The following is a 19,299-nucleotide window of genomic DNA, read 5'->3' on the forward strand; positions in this document are numbered from 1 at the left end:
AGTGCTTTGCAACTACTTTTTTATGACTTATTATACTAGTCCCTGTCTCTATTATACTGGTCCACAGGGCGTTTAAATTATTAACAGAGAACGACTTCTGAATTCTCTTCCTTACATGCGCAAAAAGTAACGAGCTCGATGGCATGGGGGCTGATGTTTGACGCGTGACAAGCTATTTAGGACATTAACGACACACAAAACACGCAGAAACAGCTTCTAGCAAAACAGTACACTGATTCTCTAACTCGCATGACGAGTGTTAAGGCGGGACACCGTTCACAGGGATAACACGTGTCTTTTATTTGCAGTGTTCATGACAAGAAATACGTATCTCAAAGCAGACATCATCCATCGGCATATGTCGAGAGCTATGACGGCCCTGCGGTCGGATACGAGCGGGAAAGGATCTCTGACGCGCATCAAAGCACGTCCCACCATGACTCCAGATACTCTGATTTGGCGCCGAAGTAAGTGTCCCAACGAGTCGCTCGTGATCCACGAAGCAGAGACCTCTTAAGGGACAGGATAATTCAAGGTCAAAGAGTAATCTTCCGAATGAAATTATATAAGGTTCTGAGCAATATAATGCATACCTTTTTTCTAAAATCTCTTATCCAAATAATTCTTCTGGAATGAATGTTGCTATATTAGTTGTACAACTATACACGATGCTGCTGCCTTAAAGAAAAAAGGACATACAGTGTTGCTTCTTTAGTTTGATGTCTAAATCACTGAAATTTTTCTTTAACTTTTTAGATTCATCTAATTTTATTAGCACTTTAATAATTACGATACATGTAACATGTAAATATGCAAAAGATAGTTCCAGTTGTCCTAATACGTTTTAATTCAACAGAAAATAATAGTATTACAGAGTAGTGTATGAGCAATTGAAGATAGTATTATTGAACTGTGTCATTGTACAACTAATGTAGCAGTTACATTGTTGTACTACTAATGTAGTAGCTGTGTATCCGTTAGTATGAAACTACAAAATCTGTGATAATATACATGTTATGTGTGTATGTATACATAATCACCAATGAATGCGTACAGTCACCAAATTAACTGGTGAGAATTCAAATAATCTTTATGATAACGTCTTACTGACGATGTCTAAACAATAACTAAAAATCCATGTATATCTTGTACTTTTTTTTTTTACAATGGCCAAAACTAGGTTGGCTTTATTTACAGGACAATAGTGACGAATAAATAGTAAGCTATGGATGCAACAATAAGAAACACAAATATGTAATTACGATTTATTTTGAATTTAGAACGGTTATTCGCCATTACTCTTCTACAATTATTTAATTGATTTCCGTAATTTCATAGTGATCCCAAAAGAGTAGAAACATCATTTAAAAGATTGTTCATTCATCTTAATTTTCTTGTTCACTAGTCCTTTATCAAATATTAGAATAAACAAGGTTGTGAAAACAATGAATGTTTCATACATACATCAGCTAATTTGGTAACTGCATGCATTTACTGATGATTATATACAATCATGATTTTATATATTCACAGTAACATATTCATTAAAAGATGAACTTGTTAAAACATTTGCATCTATTTCAAACAACATGTGATAATTTAAAGACTGTCTACTATAATTACATACAATTCATGGTAATGTTTTCAATTTTAGTAGAGACTTATCCTGTTCCTTTATGACACTGTTTTCTCTTCAATCATTTTACTTTGATCATCGTCTCTCATTCTTTGAGAGAAGCTGCTATTGATCAAGCGGAACGTAGAATACATTCTTGAAGGATGTAAAGACCTCAGGGTTGATTCTCGTGAGTGAACACCGGCTGAATAGTACGGTGTTGATCGTACTCTTGAACGATTCTGGGATTTCCTATAATTTCTCCGGTTCACTAGTTCACCTCTGGTTTGTTTTGCAGTTCCAACCCCACGTGGCGAAGCCACGAACCCACCATCCCCTCCAAAACAGAACCACACACTAAAGTCTTTAGCATATCGGTAAACACGCAGTAAGTCTTGCATTACTTTCGGAGCTTCAATCTTCAAATTCAGCTTTCTGTGACACTTTACGCAATTTCTGTTCGACGGGACTGTCGCTCGGTTTCTGTCGCATCCCGACCTGATCTTACCACCAATCAGTTCACTCCCATTTAATTTTTCTTTCACTTCATCGGTGAGCAGGGTTCCCACTCATCGCGCGAATGTTCTTTCTATATTTCGCTCCTACGTCTCTCTAACACGCTGAACTTAATCAAGGATGGGATCAAGTTTAATATGTATTTACATACCTGAGTCAGTTCAGTTAGATAGTTGGAGTTGAAATAGTAACTACATATAGCTTTACGTTTAATCGTTCCTTTTTATTCAACACAGTTATATTTTACAGAAAACTTTGCAAATGTGTTCGAACAAATTTCATTAAAATCAAAGATGTATTCGGTTATGGGAGCATTTTATATTAGAGACACGATTATGTATATGAAGCTCTTATTGAAAACTCCAAGAACATAACCATGCCTCCAACACAATTTATTGATTTGTTGTTCTTTGGCTTGGAACCTCAATTAAAAATAGATATAAAGGTATCGTGAATGGATTCATGAATCATAACTTTTAGCTGACGGTGTTAACTGTGATCTGCCGGTGATGAATATAATGTACAAAAATTTTGTTAACTATAATGCAGAAGGTGATAAAATCAAAATATATAGGACACTGATAGCGCTATATTGAGAAGAATAATTGTGTTGAATGCATGGTCATATTCCCTGCATTTTTTTATAATTGTATCTCTAATATAAAACACTTTTACAGCCATTACACCTTTAATTTTTATCGTTTCATTGAGGAGCAACTATAGTTTCTGATGGTATATTACTTTCATATAATGAATAGTGAACTATCAGCAACGTTTATAATTTATATTTCATTAATCCTTTGCATTATGAAGTCACTTTTAGCGTGACAAAATTATTTTTCTCTAAAACTATAATGTCAACTCTGATGAGATACTTCGTGCAGTTAATAAACGAAAGTAGTGGAATACAATTTTATTAAAAAATGTTTTAAAAGTGTATGTATGTACATTAGGATGGTCCTTCTTTTAATGATTTTTGAAATCTATGTAATGCACCTCCTAAATACCTTGCAAATACATAAAAAAAAATTCCTACATTTGGGCACTTAATTTTAACAGTAACACGCGTGCCACAAACCTTCGAAAGTTTGAAATGGAAAATACATGCAATTTCTTCAGTCGGTTACTTTTTTATTATGTATTTGTAAGGTATTTAGGGTGTGCATAACATAGATTTAAAAACTCATTAAAATAAGGACCACCCTAATGTACATAAAAATATTGTACACCTTTTATCATAATAATATTAATGTGTTTCTCATCAATTATTGAAACATAATCGCATTGAATTGCATATATAACTGATTCCTGTAAATAATCTGGAATATTTGAAGAGGTAAGTTTTATGTGCAATTATTGTTAGTATTATGTTTATTCTCGTGCTTGAAGGCTTAATTAGACAAAGTAATATTGAAAAACTTGTGACAAAAAGTTAATTTTACATCTAGAAGATTGTTTGAAGAAATATCACACTACAAAAAGATGGAAATTAACTAAATACTTTGATATTATGTATTCTTTTTTTATTGCTAAAACGATAAACTTTAAATAACTAAAATCCAGAAAAATTGAATCAAAATTAGCCGAGAACAAACTAAGAAAGCACTTGCAAAGGGTTAATTTCCACTGATATAAACGAACATTCCGAGAACGAACTATCTTTTCTCGTTCAAAGAATAAATTTTGTAGAGCATTTATAAGCATCGAAGACGTATATTTTGTTTTGTTTTTATTAATAAATGATTTAAAGGGGTAGATCAGGTTTAGACTTATCGTTGATACCACTTGATCCCATCCGTGTACAACTCATGCAACCCCGTTGGTCACGCTTTTTCTCCCGGTTATTTCCAGGTGAGTGGGAACCTTGCGGGGGGGCAACTTCCCGCGTCTCTCGATACGCCTCTGCACGTAAGTCGCAAGACAGATTGTTATCAAATACGTCTTCGTTTTTATTAGTTCCTATTTCTTTCTTTTCTTTCTTTTTTTTTTTTTAAATTCATTAACTTACCTTTTTTTTTGTTCAATTTCTTTGCGTCGCAGGCAAAATAGCTTTGCTAGAGCTTTTACGAGTCGGTTACTACAAGCTGGAAGAAATTCGCGTGGCATCAACAGTTACCCTACACGCCATCGCAAATACGAATTGTGTTAGACGATATAAGACCTGAATAGAGCATGTTTTCGAGTTTCGAGTCATCGTTTTATCAAAGGAAGTCACAGATACAAAATTAACTTCGTTTTTGCTTCGGCAGCTTCGTCATTTGTTTGTTCGCTAAGGCATACATGCTGTGGCAAAGACACTACGTTCGATGTTGACGACTTTTATCTTGTACTCTTTTTTCTTTGTGTTCGTACTTTTTTTTTTCTCGTTCGATACGTCCGACGAAGGATAGAGTATAAGTTGTACAAAGGAAAATGTATTTTGTGATTTGTTAACGCGATAGTGTTGGTTGCAGAAATTGGGACTTCCCTAATGGTGGTCCTCCTAGGTACCAGCCGGCTGCCGTGGCTCCTCCGCCGCTGAGCACAGAATACGAACGACCACCTCCTTACTATTATCCTGGGCCAGGGTAAGACTCCTCAGATTTTGTAACTTTATACCGATGCATACAAAGCCAGGATAAAAACTGTTCTTAAAGTCATGAAATAGCATGGTGACAGGTTCAAAGTAATGTTCACACTAGATGTGCTTCGGCATCCTGTACTCTATCATTTCTAGTTGTTATCATTGAAATGTTGACATTTGAAGCACGCTAGTGTGTTTACAGCGGTCTGTTACGCGAGCGTACGTACATATACGCAGATTCTAGTATAATACTTACAATACATTTTTATTAATAACTTTTTAATAAGCAGTGAGCGCCGGTTAAGTTATTAGAAAAAGTTACTCGGGAACATGGCCTTGGCAACATATGTCAAGGTCAAGGTGATCAGAGATGCCTCCCCTAATGTAGACAATTACCATGTATGGTATAAGTATTCTTGGCAGACGGTTTAGTGGAGTGTCTTAAAAATAAATGATTTTGCAGAGATCACGATAACTCAAACCAGGTTCAAGTTAGAACAGTGAAACTAAATTAATTAGTTTCCTTAGTCGAAAAGCTAGTGAAACACATAGCCGTTTTTAAAAATATACATTTTTAATAAAACGGCATCGTTCCAAAGTAAAACATACAAATTTAGCCTACAATTCCGGTACTTAAAGTTGCATAAAAAATACAAATATATATATTACTATACTAACTATAACAATTTGTTCTCGTGCAAATAGTACCAAAACAGATATTTTTACAAAAAAGAAATATAAGTTCTAACAGTTGTTTTATTAAAAACACTTGAATGTCACTTTCAATCCTTGGTTTGAAGTATTTATAAAAATATTTTTAGAAATATTGTGCTTGCTATAAGCTTTTGTATGATACTTTTCAGGGACAGAAATTAGGAAACAAGTGCCGTGGCATGCACAAAGGTAGCGCTGAGTAGCGTAGCTACTCATAGTCTCACCCGCAGTTACAGAAGGACGCTCAAAAAGAAAGAGAAATTCAGATGCAAACGGGACTACGTTTAATCGCAGCGTTCCTGATGGGCGTGCCACGGACCGTGCAAACGGCAAAATCAATTAAAGACCAAGTTTGATACAGACTGAGGTAGACTAAATGGAACCCTTCGGCGAGCGCGAGTAATGTGATCTACGTGTGCGATTCGTTTAACTTTAGTATTATTTAAAAACCAAGCGTTACAACGAGAGAAACGTTCACGTTGCGGGAACAGTTTCAATCGTGCTGTCACCTTTTCTTCGGTTTCCCCTCCTAATTGTTTATTGTTCATTATTTTTTTTTTATTATTATTATTTTTTTTTATTACAAGACGATCTGTAATGTAGCGATGATTTTCATCGTTTGTGCTATATTAATTGATTTCTTCACATGACTGATCGTTTATCGCCCTTTTCTTCGACATTTAATCTTTCTTCTGTTAATTGCCATTGCGACCAAGTGTTCTATCCTTGATCCACGATACGTCTTCAAGCTTTTGCGTGTATTACTCGTTACAAACATTGACTGGCAACTGCCGAAGACGTGCCGAATGTTATCGTCGTTTATTTTTATTAAAACAAAGTGTTTTTTTTAAAGGTCCGCGAGGAAATTTTGTTGAAACACTCAGTTCACCTTTGCATTCAGTTCCTAACGCACAGGATTGAAATCATCGTCTGCATTAACCAGTATTAATAAAAGTTCTTTATCGTGCCTCCCTTACCGACCCACTGGCGTGTACTGCTTCTCTTTCATCAGACACATCGTGTGTTCGGAAAGTAGCGAACGTGTGTATATTCAGCCGCTTGTGTCTTATGAATTATGTCCTCCTCCACTGTCTTTTACATGAACTGCCTACCGGAGCAACAAAGTGCACGGATAACAATGATGAGAAATGAGTGTAGTTAGTCGCTGCAGGAAGCACGTGCGATCGACTCGACGAGGGATGTTTTCTGCGTTGGTTCTTTACGACAGAGGTAGCCAACTCGATTAGTTGCGGGCATACATTCGTTGATCATGCCTATAAAGCCGGCGACTGACTTGCAACAGAACATTGTAATCTAATGCGAGCATTCGCTTAGTTTGGCGGACTAGCGAGCAACGAACCGAGCCGTTCTTGCGCTCGGTTCGCGCTCGACCGTGCTCCACTGGTCTGTCGGTTTTTTGACGAACCTCTTTGATCATCTACTTTTCACTGAACTGAGTAGGAAGGATTGAGAGAGAATTGAGCCGAGAGTTCGAAGCGAGCATTCGTGATTCCAAAAAGGACCTTGTAATGTAACGTTGGTGGCGAGCCATAAAATTCGTGCCGAACAGTTACATTACAGCGTTCTGTTACAAGTCAGTCGCTGGCTTAATAAATCAAGTTGGCTGTGCCTGCTTTAAGATTACAAAGATGATCCTTTGTAAAGTTTCGGCTTTAACCGTGAACCAATTTATTACTCCTAGTCTACGTCGTGCTTAGAACAAAAAGTAGCCATCGGCAAATGGTTAACAGTAGGGGATGTGCGATATTTGCTTCGAACATCGATATTGGATGTCGTTAACAATCGGTATCTACAATGTGAATATACGCAATATATCGAATTAATATCGATAAAATTTGTATTATAAATAAAACAGTCACAATTAAAAATGATGTATAGGTTAACATGGATATTGTAAATGATTATTGTGTAACTCCGCAATCATTTTCATTCTAAAAGGTTAACAGAAAAAAGTTGTTATATTAATACAATTAATTACCAATGTACACTATACCATTCACGTCCGTGACCACTGTCCTGTCGCGGTTAAAGCGATACTATATATAAATATAAAAAATATTTCATTGAAATTCAAAAGTCAAAAGAGATTCTACATTATCATATTTATATATCGGTGGGCCATATTTGTGTAAATAATATCGATATGTCAATATATCGTTTCAAGAAATATCTAACAGAATATTAACATAACGTTTCGAAAAAGTGTCAAACATCGTTGTATGTCGCGCATCCCTAATTAACGCTAAGGAATTAGAACCCAGCGCGATGCGATTGCAGATTAGCTTTAAGTCTTATTGTTAAGAGATTTTTTTCCGTGAAATTCTGTTCGCTCCAAACGACACTGCCGTCTCTTGACCAAGTCGCGTTCCGTGGATCTCGTCGATCGCGCTACGGCTTCCGGATAAATGTTTGCGAAACGATCGTTGATGCTTCGCAAATCTCGAGCACTGAACAACGCCATATTTAAATGCCAAACGACGTTCTTCGCGCGTGGTCCGTGGAATTGGAACGTGCCACGGGGTCGCCAGTTCGAATTCCACGGTTCTCACTGTCCTCGACCTTTCCCGACCGCTTGCAGGGATAACTGAGTCCTGAAACTAATTTCCACCTCGCCGCAATTCGAACCGATGGTTCTCCGACAGTGGAAGATAGTTTCTCCGCAAAGGTCGTCGCTACAAAATACTCTCTGTACATGGTTCTTTAAGTAGACGTTTTTCTTACTATTAAACTTTACCGTGTAATTTACTGATCTAAGCTCCTACGGAGATGTTCGCGCGTCGCATAGAGGTTGTACATACACCGGGCAGCTAAAAACTTGGCCATACTTCGATAGACACACAAACGTCTGCCCATTGTATAATACTTCAATCGCCATGCAGGTATTACATATGTCGGTTTTTTCGAGTTTTTATCTCCTTGGGCGGTATAAACCTGCGCTCGTATTCACTATATGGATATCGGGTAATCAGTTCACTCACCCAAACACCAGCTATCGTGCACACCACATGACGGTTGACCATGAACTGCTTCTATACTGGCAGCTTTTGTGCAATTATAGTAGTATGGACAAGTTCTTAGTAAATGTATACGTATTGTTAGTCTACACGACTTGCGAATACCCGAAGAAGTGAATGCTACGTTTAAATACAGTATCTCGACGCGATGAATGAATCTGTCTATTAGTATGACGAGGAAGTACTTTCGTTTTAGGTAGTCTCTGTTGTAGGGACTATGATACATCCCTGAGTGAAAGCCTCTCAAAGGCTGTAGCGTCCACAGAGGGAAAAGACTCTGCTATACAGGAACTTTCTCTCTCAACAGATGTAAGTGAATTCGATGCAAAGACGATGGGATTCTTACAAAATGATCCTGAATGCGCCAACTCGCTTCACAGAAAGCTGTAAAGGGCTAATAACACGTAGATGTTTAAATCTTTTAAATTTAGATGTTTTAAGTGTCCAAACATCACTCCGTATAAGTCCTAGAGAAATACACTAAGGAATCAGAGATTTTTTTGTCTGAGTATAGAGCATTACATGTCGAATTTGAAAGTTGATACCAAGGAAACGCACTTACATTTAATCATAGGGATTCTGAAATATTTAAAATCTCACAGTGACATGGACTTCTACCATGTGATGTCTGGGACTTTGGATTAAAGGTTGATGTTCGACGATGTTTCTAAGCATTGTCGTTGAACTTTAGCCTCGACGAGGGACTGTCGTAAACCATAAAAACGACAAGATGTTGTATTGCATAGAGAATCTATTTCTCACAGTCGTTGCCGCGCGAGCAGCGAATTTTAAACTTAACATTGTACGGTAGATTACGCCGCCCATGCTACGGTCTTTGTTCGGCTGGTAGCAGATTGCCAAAAAAGAGGGAAAAATCCATTTAAAAAAAAATGTAATAAGAAGAGTACTTTCCTCGTATTGTATAGGCACGTGAGAAATTGGGAGCACAGATTCGTTAAGGTCTTTTTTAAAAAGAGAAAAATAAACAGAGGGTGATAGAAGGGAGTACGTGAGAATAGGGTGAAAGGGACACATACCTCTGAATGACTGACTGTTCGGTAAAATGAAAAAAAGACGAGAGAAGGAATTTTGCAAGAGAAGACGATTTCCACTCTATCATTACCGTATCTACATACACGTTTAGCATAGTGAAAAGTAAGCTACGTTTTTAGCGTAATATCGACGTTCAACGGACACATCGTCGTCACCATATTGATGGAGAACCGGAGAACCGTGGTGTTCTTTTTGTTTCGTTTTGTAAAAAGGAGCTACGGAAAAGTAACGATCGAGAATTACTGTATATGGACTCGTAAAGCTGTTTTATCTGGTGGACTATGTATATTAGCCACGTATCATGTAGTGCGTGACGAAGACCGGAGAATGAGTGCCGTGTGGAAATTCGTGTGCAACTACACGAACGATGAAAATCGAAATTTCGTGTGCCTCTTAAAAGGCATACCGGGAGACACTTTTTTGGTGCTATTTTTATATCGAAAGCGTAGCGATGATTCGGTACCAAGGCACTCCTTCTCTGTGTGATGCTAAGACACATAAGCACTGTCAACCACTGAGAAGAAAGAAAACCCTTTTTACTATCTTCTGTGCGAAACGATGAGATGAGATATGAGTTAAGGTTTCTTAAGGCTCTCACAGCCATGATTCACCCACTGATAGTTTAACTTCTTGAAAATTAACCTAAAATAGTTGTTTTATTGAAGGGGAACGAAACTTCGAACGATTTTTTCTCTCAATGGAGCAGAGTTTACAAACTAAGTATTGTTACAAAGCTCTAGTTATCAATTTTTATAGAAGGTTTACTAAATAAAATTTGCAGTTAATATTTTGCAACAATGTTTTACCTCATCTGACCCGTCAATAGGAATATAATTAATGTTTATATCTAGAGAGCTGAACTATCAATAGGCGAACAATTTTGAATGGTTTCAATGTTAAAGTATTTATATTTTCAAGAGTATCGTTGGAGAATTTTCTTATATTCTCTTGTCTGCTCAATCTTCAGGGCGCCCATGGCGTTTGAGCTGAATGTTCTAGGATTTCTTTCGCTGAACTTCAGCAGCCATTCCATCGGAATCTTTTTTGGAAAATTGCGAGGATCGAGAGAAACAGCTTCCCCGTCATCTTCCAAAAATGCATTCCGTTCTGAAGAATGTCGAATTTTTGATCGGAAATGTGCAAGTATGCGAATGTGATGGTGTATGCCATCAACTATGGTGTTTTTACGATTCACCGATTGTGTTTGTTAAAATTAATTATTATTGCTATTACGATGATTATTATTAATATTATTATTATATTATTATAAAATGAGTGTATCACAGTTTAAATATATCTATTTTATATTAAATCATGAACGCCGTGCAGTAATATTTTGCATGGAAAACGTTGCCCTGTTTATACTTAACGAAAATACTTTTATTGTGACTTAGACAAACGAATCTTCCACAGATAAACTACATTAACATTATGAAATTGTTTATTGTAAAAGAATCACTCATGGAAAAATTCTCCATTTTTATCATCAGCAATTGATCCGATTATCTTTACCCCACTTGCGCATCACTCGAATGATCTGCTCCACTTGTGAGTTCGACGTGTTCTTAAGAAGCTGAATAACATCAGACAATAGTTCTCTAAAAAGAGATAGGACCATGAAACAAAAACAAAGAGAGAAGAACCCAAATATAAACATTGTGCTTGTAATAAGATATTTGGGGCTTTCACTGGCCGATTCTTGATGATTAATATTAACTGAGACTTACACCCAGAAGCCTCGATTAATATTAACTATTGTCCTTGGAGAAGCTAATATAAAATGAGTTAATCAGAGAGGAGAGATTTACTTGGGTTGTTTTTCAGCTACGATATATTGAAATGTACCACAGCAAGCACCACGTTTTCCTTCCCAATTCTCAGGACTAGGATCCATACGTTCTAACATATCAAAGGCTTTTGCTGCATACCAGAATTCACCAACTTTATAACAATCATTCGCAATTAGTTGCACCAAGTTAAATGACTCTGTAGACGTATCCATCTTTAGATACAAATCCCAGGCCAGCTGAGGCTTCTTGTTCATTATATCTAAAACAAAAAGAAAAGCAATGTGTATTGTGACTGTTTCATTGGGGTGGTTCTTATTTCAATGATTTCTGAAATCTATGTTACGGGGTTTGCACCCCTAAGTATTACAAAACTATTTTAAGTAGAGAAAATAGCTTCATATTTACTAGAGTGATATATGTTGTAGACTTACAAGAGTGTGCTAAAAGGCTAATGTAAATATAATCATTCTTGTATTTTTCATTCCGTATAATCAAGAAAGCCTCCTCTGCCTCCTTAAAATAACCCGCAGCGACTTGTGCTTGAGCATAATTGAAATTAAAGTTATCTTCATTGGAAAAGTAAGTCTTGATTGAATTCAGAAACACTAGAACTTCCTCGAATTGACGATAAAGAAAGAAGCAAGAGGCCATACATTGCCTACCAGGTACTGTATCACATTCTGAAGCAGAGGAACCCACTAGTTGAAAGTATTGTTGAGCTGTTTTTATATTATCGCGCTGAAAATGGATTTACTTTTAATTATTTCAGTTGTTTGCTAATATATTGATTTTATCAGGATCTTACAGAATTAATTTCTTGTCCCATCACTGCATTAACTATCCCTTTTAAGATATATTCCTGTGGAACAGATGGTTCAAGATCTTTGATTAATTCGAAAGCTTCTTCCACATCGTCTTGTTTCAAATAATAAATTACTAAATTAAGTCGAGCCTCCGGTATAACATCTACTAAATTGGGCAAAATTTGTAGTGCACCCTCGCCACCCTTAAACACCTAGAAGTAACTTTTTTTTTATAATTGTAATAGATTATAGGTAACAAATTGATAATATCTTAGAAATGTCTTAATAACATTACATACAACTGTATTGTGACGTATAAGGTCATAACCAAAGTTGAAGGAACTAGACATTTTTTCTACTAGCTGTTTCATTTCATTTTGTGCAGCACTGCCATTGTAGAGGCGAAAATGATTACATGCTTTCAAATTAATAGCAATTGCGCTATCAGGATACTTTTGTAAGTAAACTTGAAGAACTTCTTGAGCTACATCATAGTAATCCAATTTATAATAACACAAAGCAACATATACATTTAATGCAAAATAATCTCTGCAAAAAGTAAGACATTGTATACTTCAAAAGATATAATAGAATTTCCTGCAGGAACTCATATTAAACATGTTTTTATTTGAAGTTTGGAAATTATGGAAGATAGGATAAAGGAGGAAAAGGATACCTGGTATTTTCTAATTTTTCAATCAAGTGTACATCCGAATTTCTATCCGTCAGAATATTTCCATCAAAACTACTTAAATTATCGCTATCTGAATCCCTGAGCAAGCATGTGAATTAGATTCTAAAACTTTCTACCACTTGTTAAACAAAATAAAGACAATTTGATAAGCACCTGTTTTCAAGGAGAATCTTTTTATAAACATCGATGGCCTCTTGGTAATGAGCTCTGAGATAATGAATAGATGCCAAACTAAGCTGATCTTCTATAACATCTTGTAGCATATGATGGTACTCCGTTAATTTTGATTCATTACCCATTTTGAGTGCTAAATGAAGCATGAGTCTATTTTTTAATTTGCTATCTAGAGCATCTTCCAGAATCGCCTGTGACTCAGGGTACATTCCAAGATAAAAGTAACAACAAGCCAAATTTGTTGGCAATTCGATGGGTGCATGTTCCTTCTTTCTTAAGTTCTCGTAAATTGTAACTGCACGTTTGTAATCTCCTAGGTGAAAAGCACAGTAACCCATCCATAGTTCTGAATTTAAACTATTCTCAGTAGTACTGTTGAACTCCAGAAGTGTTAAAGCTCCGGTATAATCACGCTTCTCCAAAAACTCTTCAAGCTTAGGGATCCTTTTTTCCGATGCAGACCTTTTTATTCCCTCGGAAGAAGCTGGCTTGGATCTTGACAGTATCTATTACAGGTATTTGTTACGAACATTAGAACACTTTCAAATACGATGTTAAAAGAAAGAAAATACAATAAAACAAAAAGAAGGATAATTGTAATATTAAAGATGAAATAAATAGAAAAATGTATTGTTTAAACACACGAAAAACATATGAAAAAGAAATAGAAAATATGATATACGACGTTGTGTTTACCATTTTTAGTCACTGTTGCTAATAGAAACGAGCATTTATCGATTGCTATGCACGGGTAAAAGTACGAGGAAGATAACTCTATATTCGTAGTAAAATATTATCTAATTGTTGAGAAAAATGATTGTTAAATTAACAAGTATGTTTTTTAGTTCTTTAAAAGGAAATTTAAGAAAATTCATATTTTCAAACTAAATTTTTGCGTGTTCCACCTACAGATGTCAGTTCAATGGCGGTAGAATTTAATCATTTTTACCTAAGATTGAACTATATTTTCTCTTCATTTATATTTTTAAGAAAGCGTTTATACGAAGAACTGAATGTTCGTATTGCAAAATATTTGTACTATTTTGAAATTTATATTGAAAGTTGTAAGAGTAAACATTTCATGTCTAAAGGAAATTCATAAAATAAAAAAGTATATATGGCGTTAGTTTGGGTAAATTTAAAAGAATTCTTCGACCGAACCAATCCGTAATTAAAAAGTTTACGCAGAGTTTGTCCCAGACCAAGTTATTGAAACGTTTGAAAACACGGAGCAATCAAAACTGATCAGAACCAGACCAGAACGTAATCAACTGTCGTGGAGAGTACATGTTACATCGCCGGTAATTCTTTCGCATTTGTTTTCGTAATGTTGGAAGGTGTCAAGCATGTTTTACTAGTGTTATCTGGTAAAGGCGGTGTTGGAAAGTCAACTGTCAGTACTCAATTGGCACTTGCACTCAAGGAGTCAGGATTTCGAGTGAGGTTTTTGTTGTCGTGCAGTTTTCTAGGTTAAGTTTGTTACATGTCAAAATGTTCTAGGTTGGTTTGTTGGACGTAGATCTTTGCGGGCCTAGCGTGCCTTACCTCTTAAATTTAGAAGGCAAAGATGTTCATCAGTCTTCTGACGGGTATTTAAAACAATTTCTATGAACAATATATCGTTAACGCGAAAATTATACTTAAAAATTTATATCGACGACTATCGTCGGATTTGTTTATTTCTGCAATTAATATTATCAAAGAACATTTGTTCGATTCAGGAACTTGTAAGTTCACTTGTATTTAGGTGGTCATCGTATTATTATTATTATTATTATTTGAACATTGTAGATGGGTGCCAGTATTTGCTGACAAAGAACAAAAGTTAGCTGTCATGTCGATAGGGTTTTTATTAAAAAATCAAGATGACAGTGTTATTTGGCGGGGTCCAAAGAAAACTGGTATGATTAAACAATTTTTAAACGATGTTGTTTGGCAAGATATCGATTACTTGATCATTGATACACCACCTGGAACCTCGGACGAGCACATTACAGTGATGGAAAATTTGAAGTAAATTTATTTATTTCATATATTACTTATACATGTATGACATTAATTTTTAAAGGTTATAATGTTTTGTTCTATGAATTTATACTGTTAGTAATATCATGTGCTTGTACTTCACATGTCACTATAATCAAAGATCATGTGATGTTCAAATGAAACATAACTTCTAGTTAGATAAGTTATAACATTGATAAACTCATATGTTTTGCAAGGCTCCACATTACAAGATTATACATCACAAACATACTATATAATGATACATGATAATTATAGTGATATTATATCTTGCAGGAATGTTAAATGTGATGGCGCACTTATAGTAACCACTCCACAAGCAGTTGCAGTAGATGATGTTTTACGAGAAATAACATTTTGTAGAAAAACTGGTATTCATATATTTGGTATTATTGAGAATATGAGTGGTTTTATTTGTCCATCGTGCTCAGTTAGTGAATCATTTTTCTTTGATGTTATAAAAGAAATCTTTTATTGTCTGTACAAGAAACTATAATTTCAGGAATGTACAAATATTTTTTCTGCCGGTGGAGGAATAGCTCTTTCAAAAGTGGTGAATGTACCATTCCTTGCAAAAGTGCCTATAGATCCACAAGTTGGTAAATTGGCAGAAACAGGTCAAAGTGTTTTAGTAACACTACCAGATAGCCAGGTAGCACAAGTATTTCGGAAACTAGTCGAAGAACTTACAAAAAGCAAGGAAGCATAAAAGTGAGAATTCTAATTACACCCATACAATTTCCAATTAAATATAGTACTTGCTTCTAATGGGTAATATTAATCAATTGAAAATAAAACTGTTTTATTGAAAAAAATATGTATATATATATAAAAAATAATATATATATATCGCATGTTACAGAATGGGTAGAGTGTACATACAAGTACAAATATGATTTTTACATGATAGCATTTATACGAGTTATAAACGATTGAGTTTTTGCAAAATACAATTATAAAAATGTGCGTGGATATGTTTATCCTACGGCAACTTCAATTGAAATGCCCGCATATATATTTTAAAATTTGTATATAAGAGTGTGATTAAATTAGTGTGCTGTTGTATAATGTACATACATCGAAAACTTTGTATATTTACACATGGCTCTATTATATTCACTACATTTGCTGTATTTCCAAATTCGGAAATTCGGAATTCGTTGTTATCCAATTATTTACAAGTTTTAGCTGTTGTGCACATATTCAAATATAAAAAAATATACATGTTCTCCTTATTTTTATATAGACCTATTGCCAGAGTAATATAAATTACTTATTCATACTATTCGTTTCTTATAAGCCACCCAAAGTTCCTTTTTATATTTCAATGCAGCACTCAGTTTGTCCTCTGCTTCGGTAATACCTCTACCGACAACAGCCAAATCTGCTCCAGAATTCACAACAGATTCTGGAGTATTGTATTGTTGTCCCAGGTCATCAGAACTTTTTGATAATTTTACTCCAGGCGTTAATTGAACTAGCCCTAAATTCGTGAACATATTCGACTGGCAAACTATTCCACTTACCATGTCCGAACTTTGTGCAATGGACAACGCGCTTTGTGCATAATCACTATTCGTCAAAGCTCCCTTAGAAGACATTTCAGCTAATATAAAAATGCCACGCGGTTCGGTGATACATTTCAAGCCATTTTTCAAACCGTCTATAATGCTCTGACCAATGACAGCGTGAACCGTAACAATATCTGCCCATTCCGCTATTTTATAAATGCCCTTTTGATATTGTAATGATACCGTATTACCGATATCAGCAAACTTCCTATCCTCCATCAACAGGAAGTTGTGTTTGTTAGCTAATTCTTTCAAATGCTTTATGAAATCATTGTTAAAATCTTCTATTATATCTATGTGGGTCTTAAGCACTATGATATGTGGTCCAACTAAATCAGCCAACTCTAAAATATCATTGGATTTAGTCAAGTCTGCTGCTAAACATAGGGTAGATTCTTTTGCCTCCATCAAATTAAAAAGTTTAGAGGCGATTACGTTATTAGCATTCGTCGCTCTGACATGGAATGGAGTTTTCAATCTAATATCTGAAATTTAAATAAAGAGATTAAGTTATTTTAATAGTGTATAATATAAAATTAGTTTATCAATTAAAAGTTTTGAACAGAACCATGAACAGCAATAGTAGGCGCTTGGTACTTCAACAAATAATCTGCAACATCTTCTGTGATTTTTGGTGTAATTTTATTAGCTTCTAAAAGGTACGCCAACAGTCTTGTGATTGTATACAGACTTTTCATCTTAATTCCATGATTCTCAACATTTTTCTTGCCACCTTGTTCTCTATCAATTACTACATAAGCCTCCTTCACTTTTAAACCTTCCCTTCTTAAACTATGTACAGTTTCTAAAATACTGCAGCCACTTGTGACAACATCCTCAATGATCACGCAATTATCCCCTGGCTTAAACTGACCTTCTATTGTCTTCATCGTACCATATGCCTTTGCTTCCTTTCTTTTAATTAACATGGGTATATTTGAATCAACAGAAATTAAAGTAGCCAATGGTAAAGCAGTATATGGTACACCACAGATTTGTGATATATCTGAAGCATCTTCTGCAAACTTCCATAATACCTTAGCCAAGCGAGTCTATGGAAAATGCGAAAGAAAGGATCAAATAAATTATTAAGCCAAAATATATACATCCATTGTAATTTGCATGAGACCAAAGACTTACCATTACTTTTGGATGTGAAATTATCACTCGCAGATCGAAGTATACTGGAGTTTTCAACCCAACTTTGGTCACAAATTCTCCAAATTTTAATGCATCAATTTCATAAAGAGCGATAGCTAATTCTTTTAATTCATTGTCCATGGCGTTAGTATTTTTGAACATGGTTACTAGTCTTTATAATAAACGTATATTTTAAGCAGATGAGGATAACACGAGTACTAAGAGTTAAGGTTAGTTAAGGTTAACTCGTTATATCAACGGTACAACAATTCTTATTTTAAATTCGATCGCTAAAAAATCTTTAGTTCAGATTTATCACACTAATATTACAAAGAGGTAAAGTTCATTTATTCGTTTATAATGTTTACCACGTAAATATCAGTTACTCAATTAAGATTAAACTTATACTAATGTGTTGATTTTATGATCCCTTGAGTGACATACACCATGTATTATTTTAATCAACTTTAATACAAAAGTTAAATATGAAACAGAAATGTAAAAGAGATAAGAATAATAAACAAGTAAGGAACAAATGAATTCCCAATATATCACGTGTACGAAGCCGGAGTCGACCATAGAGATATACTCCTCAACATTATGATTCTTCTACAGCAGGGGTGCCCAACCCGTGGCGCATTGGATAATTATAAATGGCACATTGCATCCTTGTGTTTATATATTCTTTTCAAATATTTTTCTCCCATCACATACAACAACTATGGTCCAAAGATATTTACACCAAACGAGATTCTCCGGCAGTTGTAGCACCATCAGCGAGCTCCACAACACCGATCACTCTATTATACAAGATGACAACCGAAACGACAAACGTAGCGCCTACGAGATGGTAACCGAACCAACATAGTAACTAATATAAGTTACCGCATTACAGGGGGACCTATGGTCAGGCTGCCGTCGATCACTAGAGACTGACACTAACAATTCGTTCATTTTCATTCCGTCCGCGGTGGTCGCCGGTCACTGACATTACCTTTCCGTTCACTTTTGGACACCTCCTAACAACTGCTACCACCTTCTAACATCACCTAACACATCCTAACACTTCCAGACACCGCCTGACACCTCTCAACATCTCCTAACACCTCCTAAAACATTCTAAAATCACCTAACACATTCTGACATCTCCTGACACTTCCTGACACAGAGCAAAAAAAACTCTTCTAACATCACCTAACACCTTCCAACAACTTATGACATCTCCTGACACTTCCTGACACATCCAGACACTTCCTAACATCGTTCTAACATCTCCTAACAACTCCTGATATCTCCTGACACCTCCTAAAACATTGAAAAATGTCCTAACACCTCCTAACATATCCTGACACCACCTAAAAACTCCTAACACATTCTAACATCTAATAAATCCTGACACCCACAGGCACTATGTCTAGATACAGGTATGAATCTAAATCTGATCCGATTTTTACTCCTGGTATCAGGAAAACATGATATGCAAAGAGGTGGCACGAGAAATTCATGGTACGTATCAATTTCTGGCAAGTTATTACATTTTGGTATCAGGAGCACATGACATGCGAAGAGGTGGCACGTTTGCGCCTGAGAGCAGGCAACCAGCCCG

At 35.5% G+C, this 19,299-nt stretch overlaps 4 protein-coding genes across 7 annotated transcripts in view; 2 read left to right on the top strand and 2 right to left on the bottom strand.

Annotated features, from left to right (window-relative positions):
- The window catches only part of LOC128880593 (prominin-like protein), a 48,084-nt gene extending 41,824 nt beyond the window's left edge, over positions 1-6,260 (top strand). Inside the window, exons 13-15 of one of the 3 annotated variants that reach the window (XR_008457875.1) lie at positions 309-467; positions 3,983-4,698; positions 5,558-6,260. Coding sequence is in view for 1 of the 3 variants with exons in the window: in XM_054130845.1 (XP_053986820.1) it covers positions 309-467; positions 4,585-4,698; positions 5,558-5,570 (286 nt within the window). In the remaining 2 variants the exon portion in view is untranslated. Of the gene's footprint in view, positions 1-308; positions 468-3,982; positions 4,699-5,557 lie in introns of those variants that run through there. The other 2 variants (XR_008457876.1, XM_054130845.1) reach the window with 2 other exon arrangements.
- Positions 6,261-6,414: 154 nt separating this feature from the next.
- Positions 6,415-13,957, bottom strand: LOC128880594 (intraflagellar transport protein 56). The gene is made up of 7 exons (XM_054130846.1): positions 13,654-13,957; positions 12,937-13,463; positions 12,389-12,638; positions 12,092-12,301; positions 11,718-12,024; positions 11,305-11,545; positions 6,415-11,094 (listed from the first exon to the last, which is right to left on the bottom strand). Exons 1-7 carry the CDS (start codon positions 13,654-13,656, stop codon positions 10,983-10,985), a joined length of 1,650 nt encoding a protein of 549 aa, XP_053986821.1. The 5' UTR covers positions 13,657-13,957; the 3' UTR covers positions 6,415-10,982.
- Positions 13,958-14,109: 152 nt separating this feature from the next.
- Positions 14,110-16,267, top strand: LOC128880597 (cytosolic Fe-S cluster assembly factor NUBP2 homolog). Of its 2 annotated transcripts, XM_054130849.1 has the most exons (6): positions 14,110-14,395; positions 14,458-14,546; positions 14,749-14,970; positions 15,259-15,412; positions 15,485-15,693; positions 15,845-16,267. In XM_054130849.1, the coding sequence occupies exons 1-5, from the start codon at positions 14,285-14,287 to the stop codon at positions 15,689-15,691; spliced, it is 783 nt and encodes a 260-aa protein (XP_053986824.1). In that variant the 5' UTR covers positions 14,110-14,284; the 3' UTR covers positions 15,692-15,693; positions 15,845-16,267. The 2 variants fall into 2 exon arrangements, with proteins under 2 accessions (XP_053986824.1, XP_053986823.1); XM_054130848.1 differs by having other exon boundaries at positions 14,112-14,395; positions 15,485-16,267.
- LOC128880595 (uridine 5'-monophosphate synthase) lies at positions 15,768-19,151 on the bottom strand. The gene is made up of 3 exons (XM_054130847.1): positions 17,694-19,151; positions 17,122-17,605; positions 15,768-17,038 (listed from the first exon to the last, which is right to left on the bottom strand). The coding sequence occupies exons 1-3, from the start codon at positions 17,853-17,855 to the stop codon at positions 16,260-16,262; spliced, it is 1,425 nt and encodes a 474-aa protein (XP_053986822.1). The 5' UTR covers positions 17,856-19,151; the 3' UTR covers positions 15,768-16,259.
- Positions 19,152-19,299: the final 148 nt, after the last annotated feature.

The sequence above is a fragment of the Hylaeus volcanicus genome, chromosome 8, assembly GCF_026283585.1.
Source record: "Hylaeus volcanicus isolate JK05 chromosome 8, UHH_iyHylVolc1.0_haploid, whole genome shotgun sequence".
Lineage (NCBI taxonomy): Eukaryota > Metazoa > Arthropoda > Insecta > Hymenoptera > Colletidae > Hylaeus > Hylaeus volcanicus.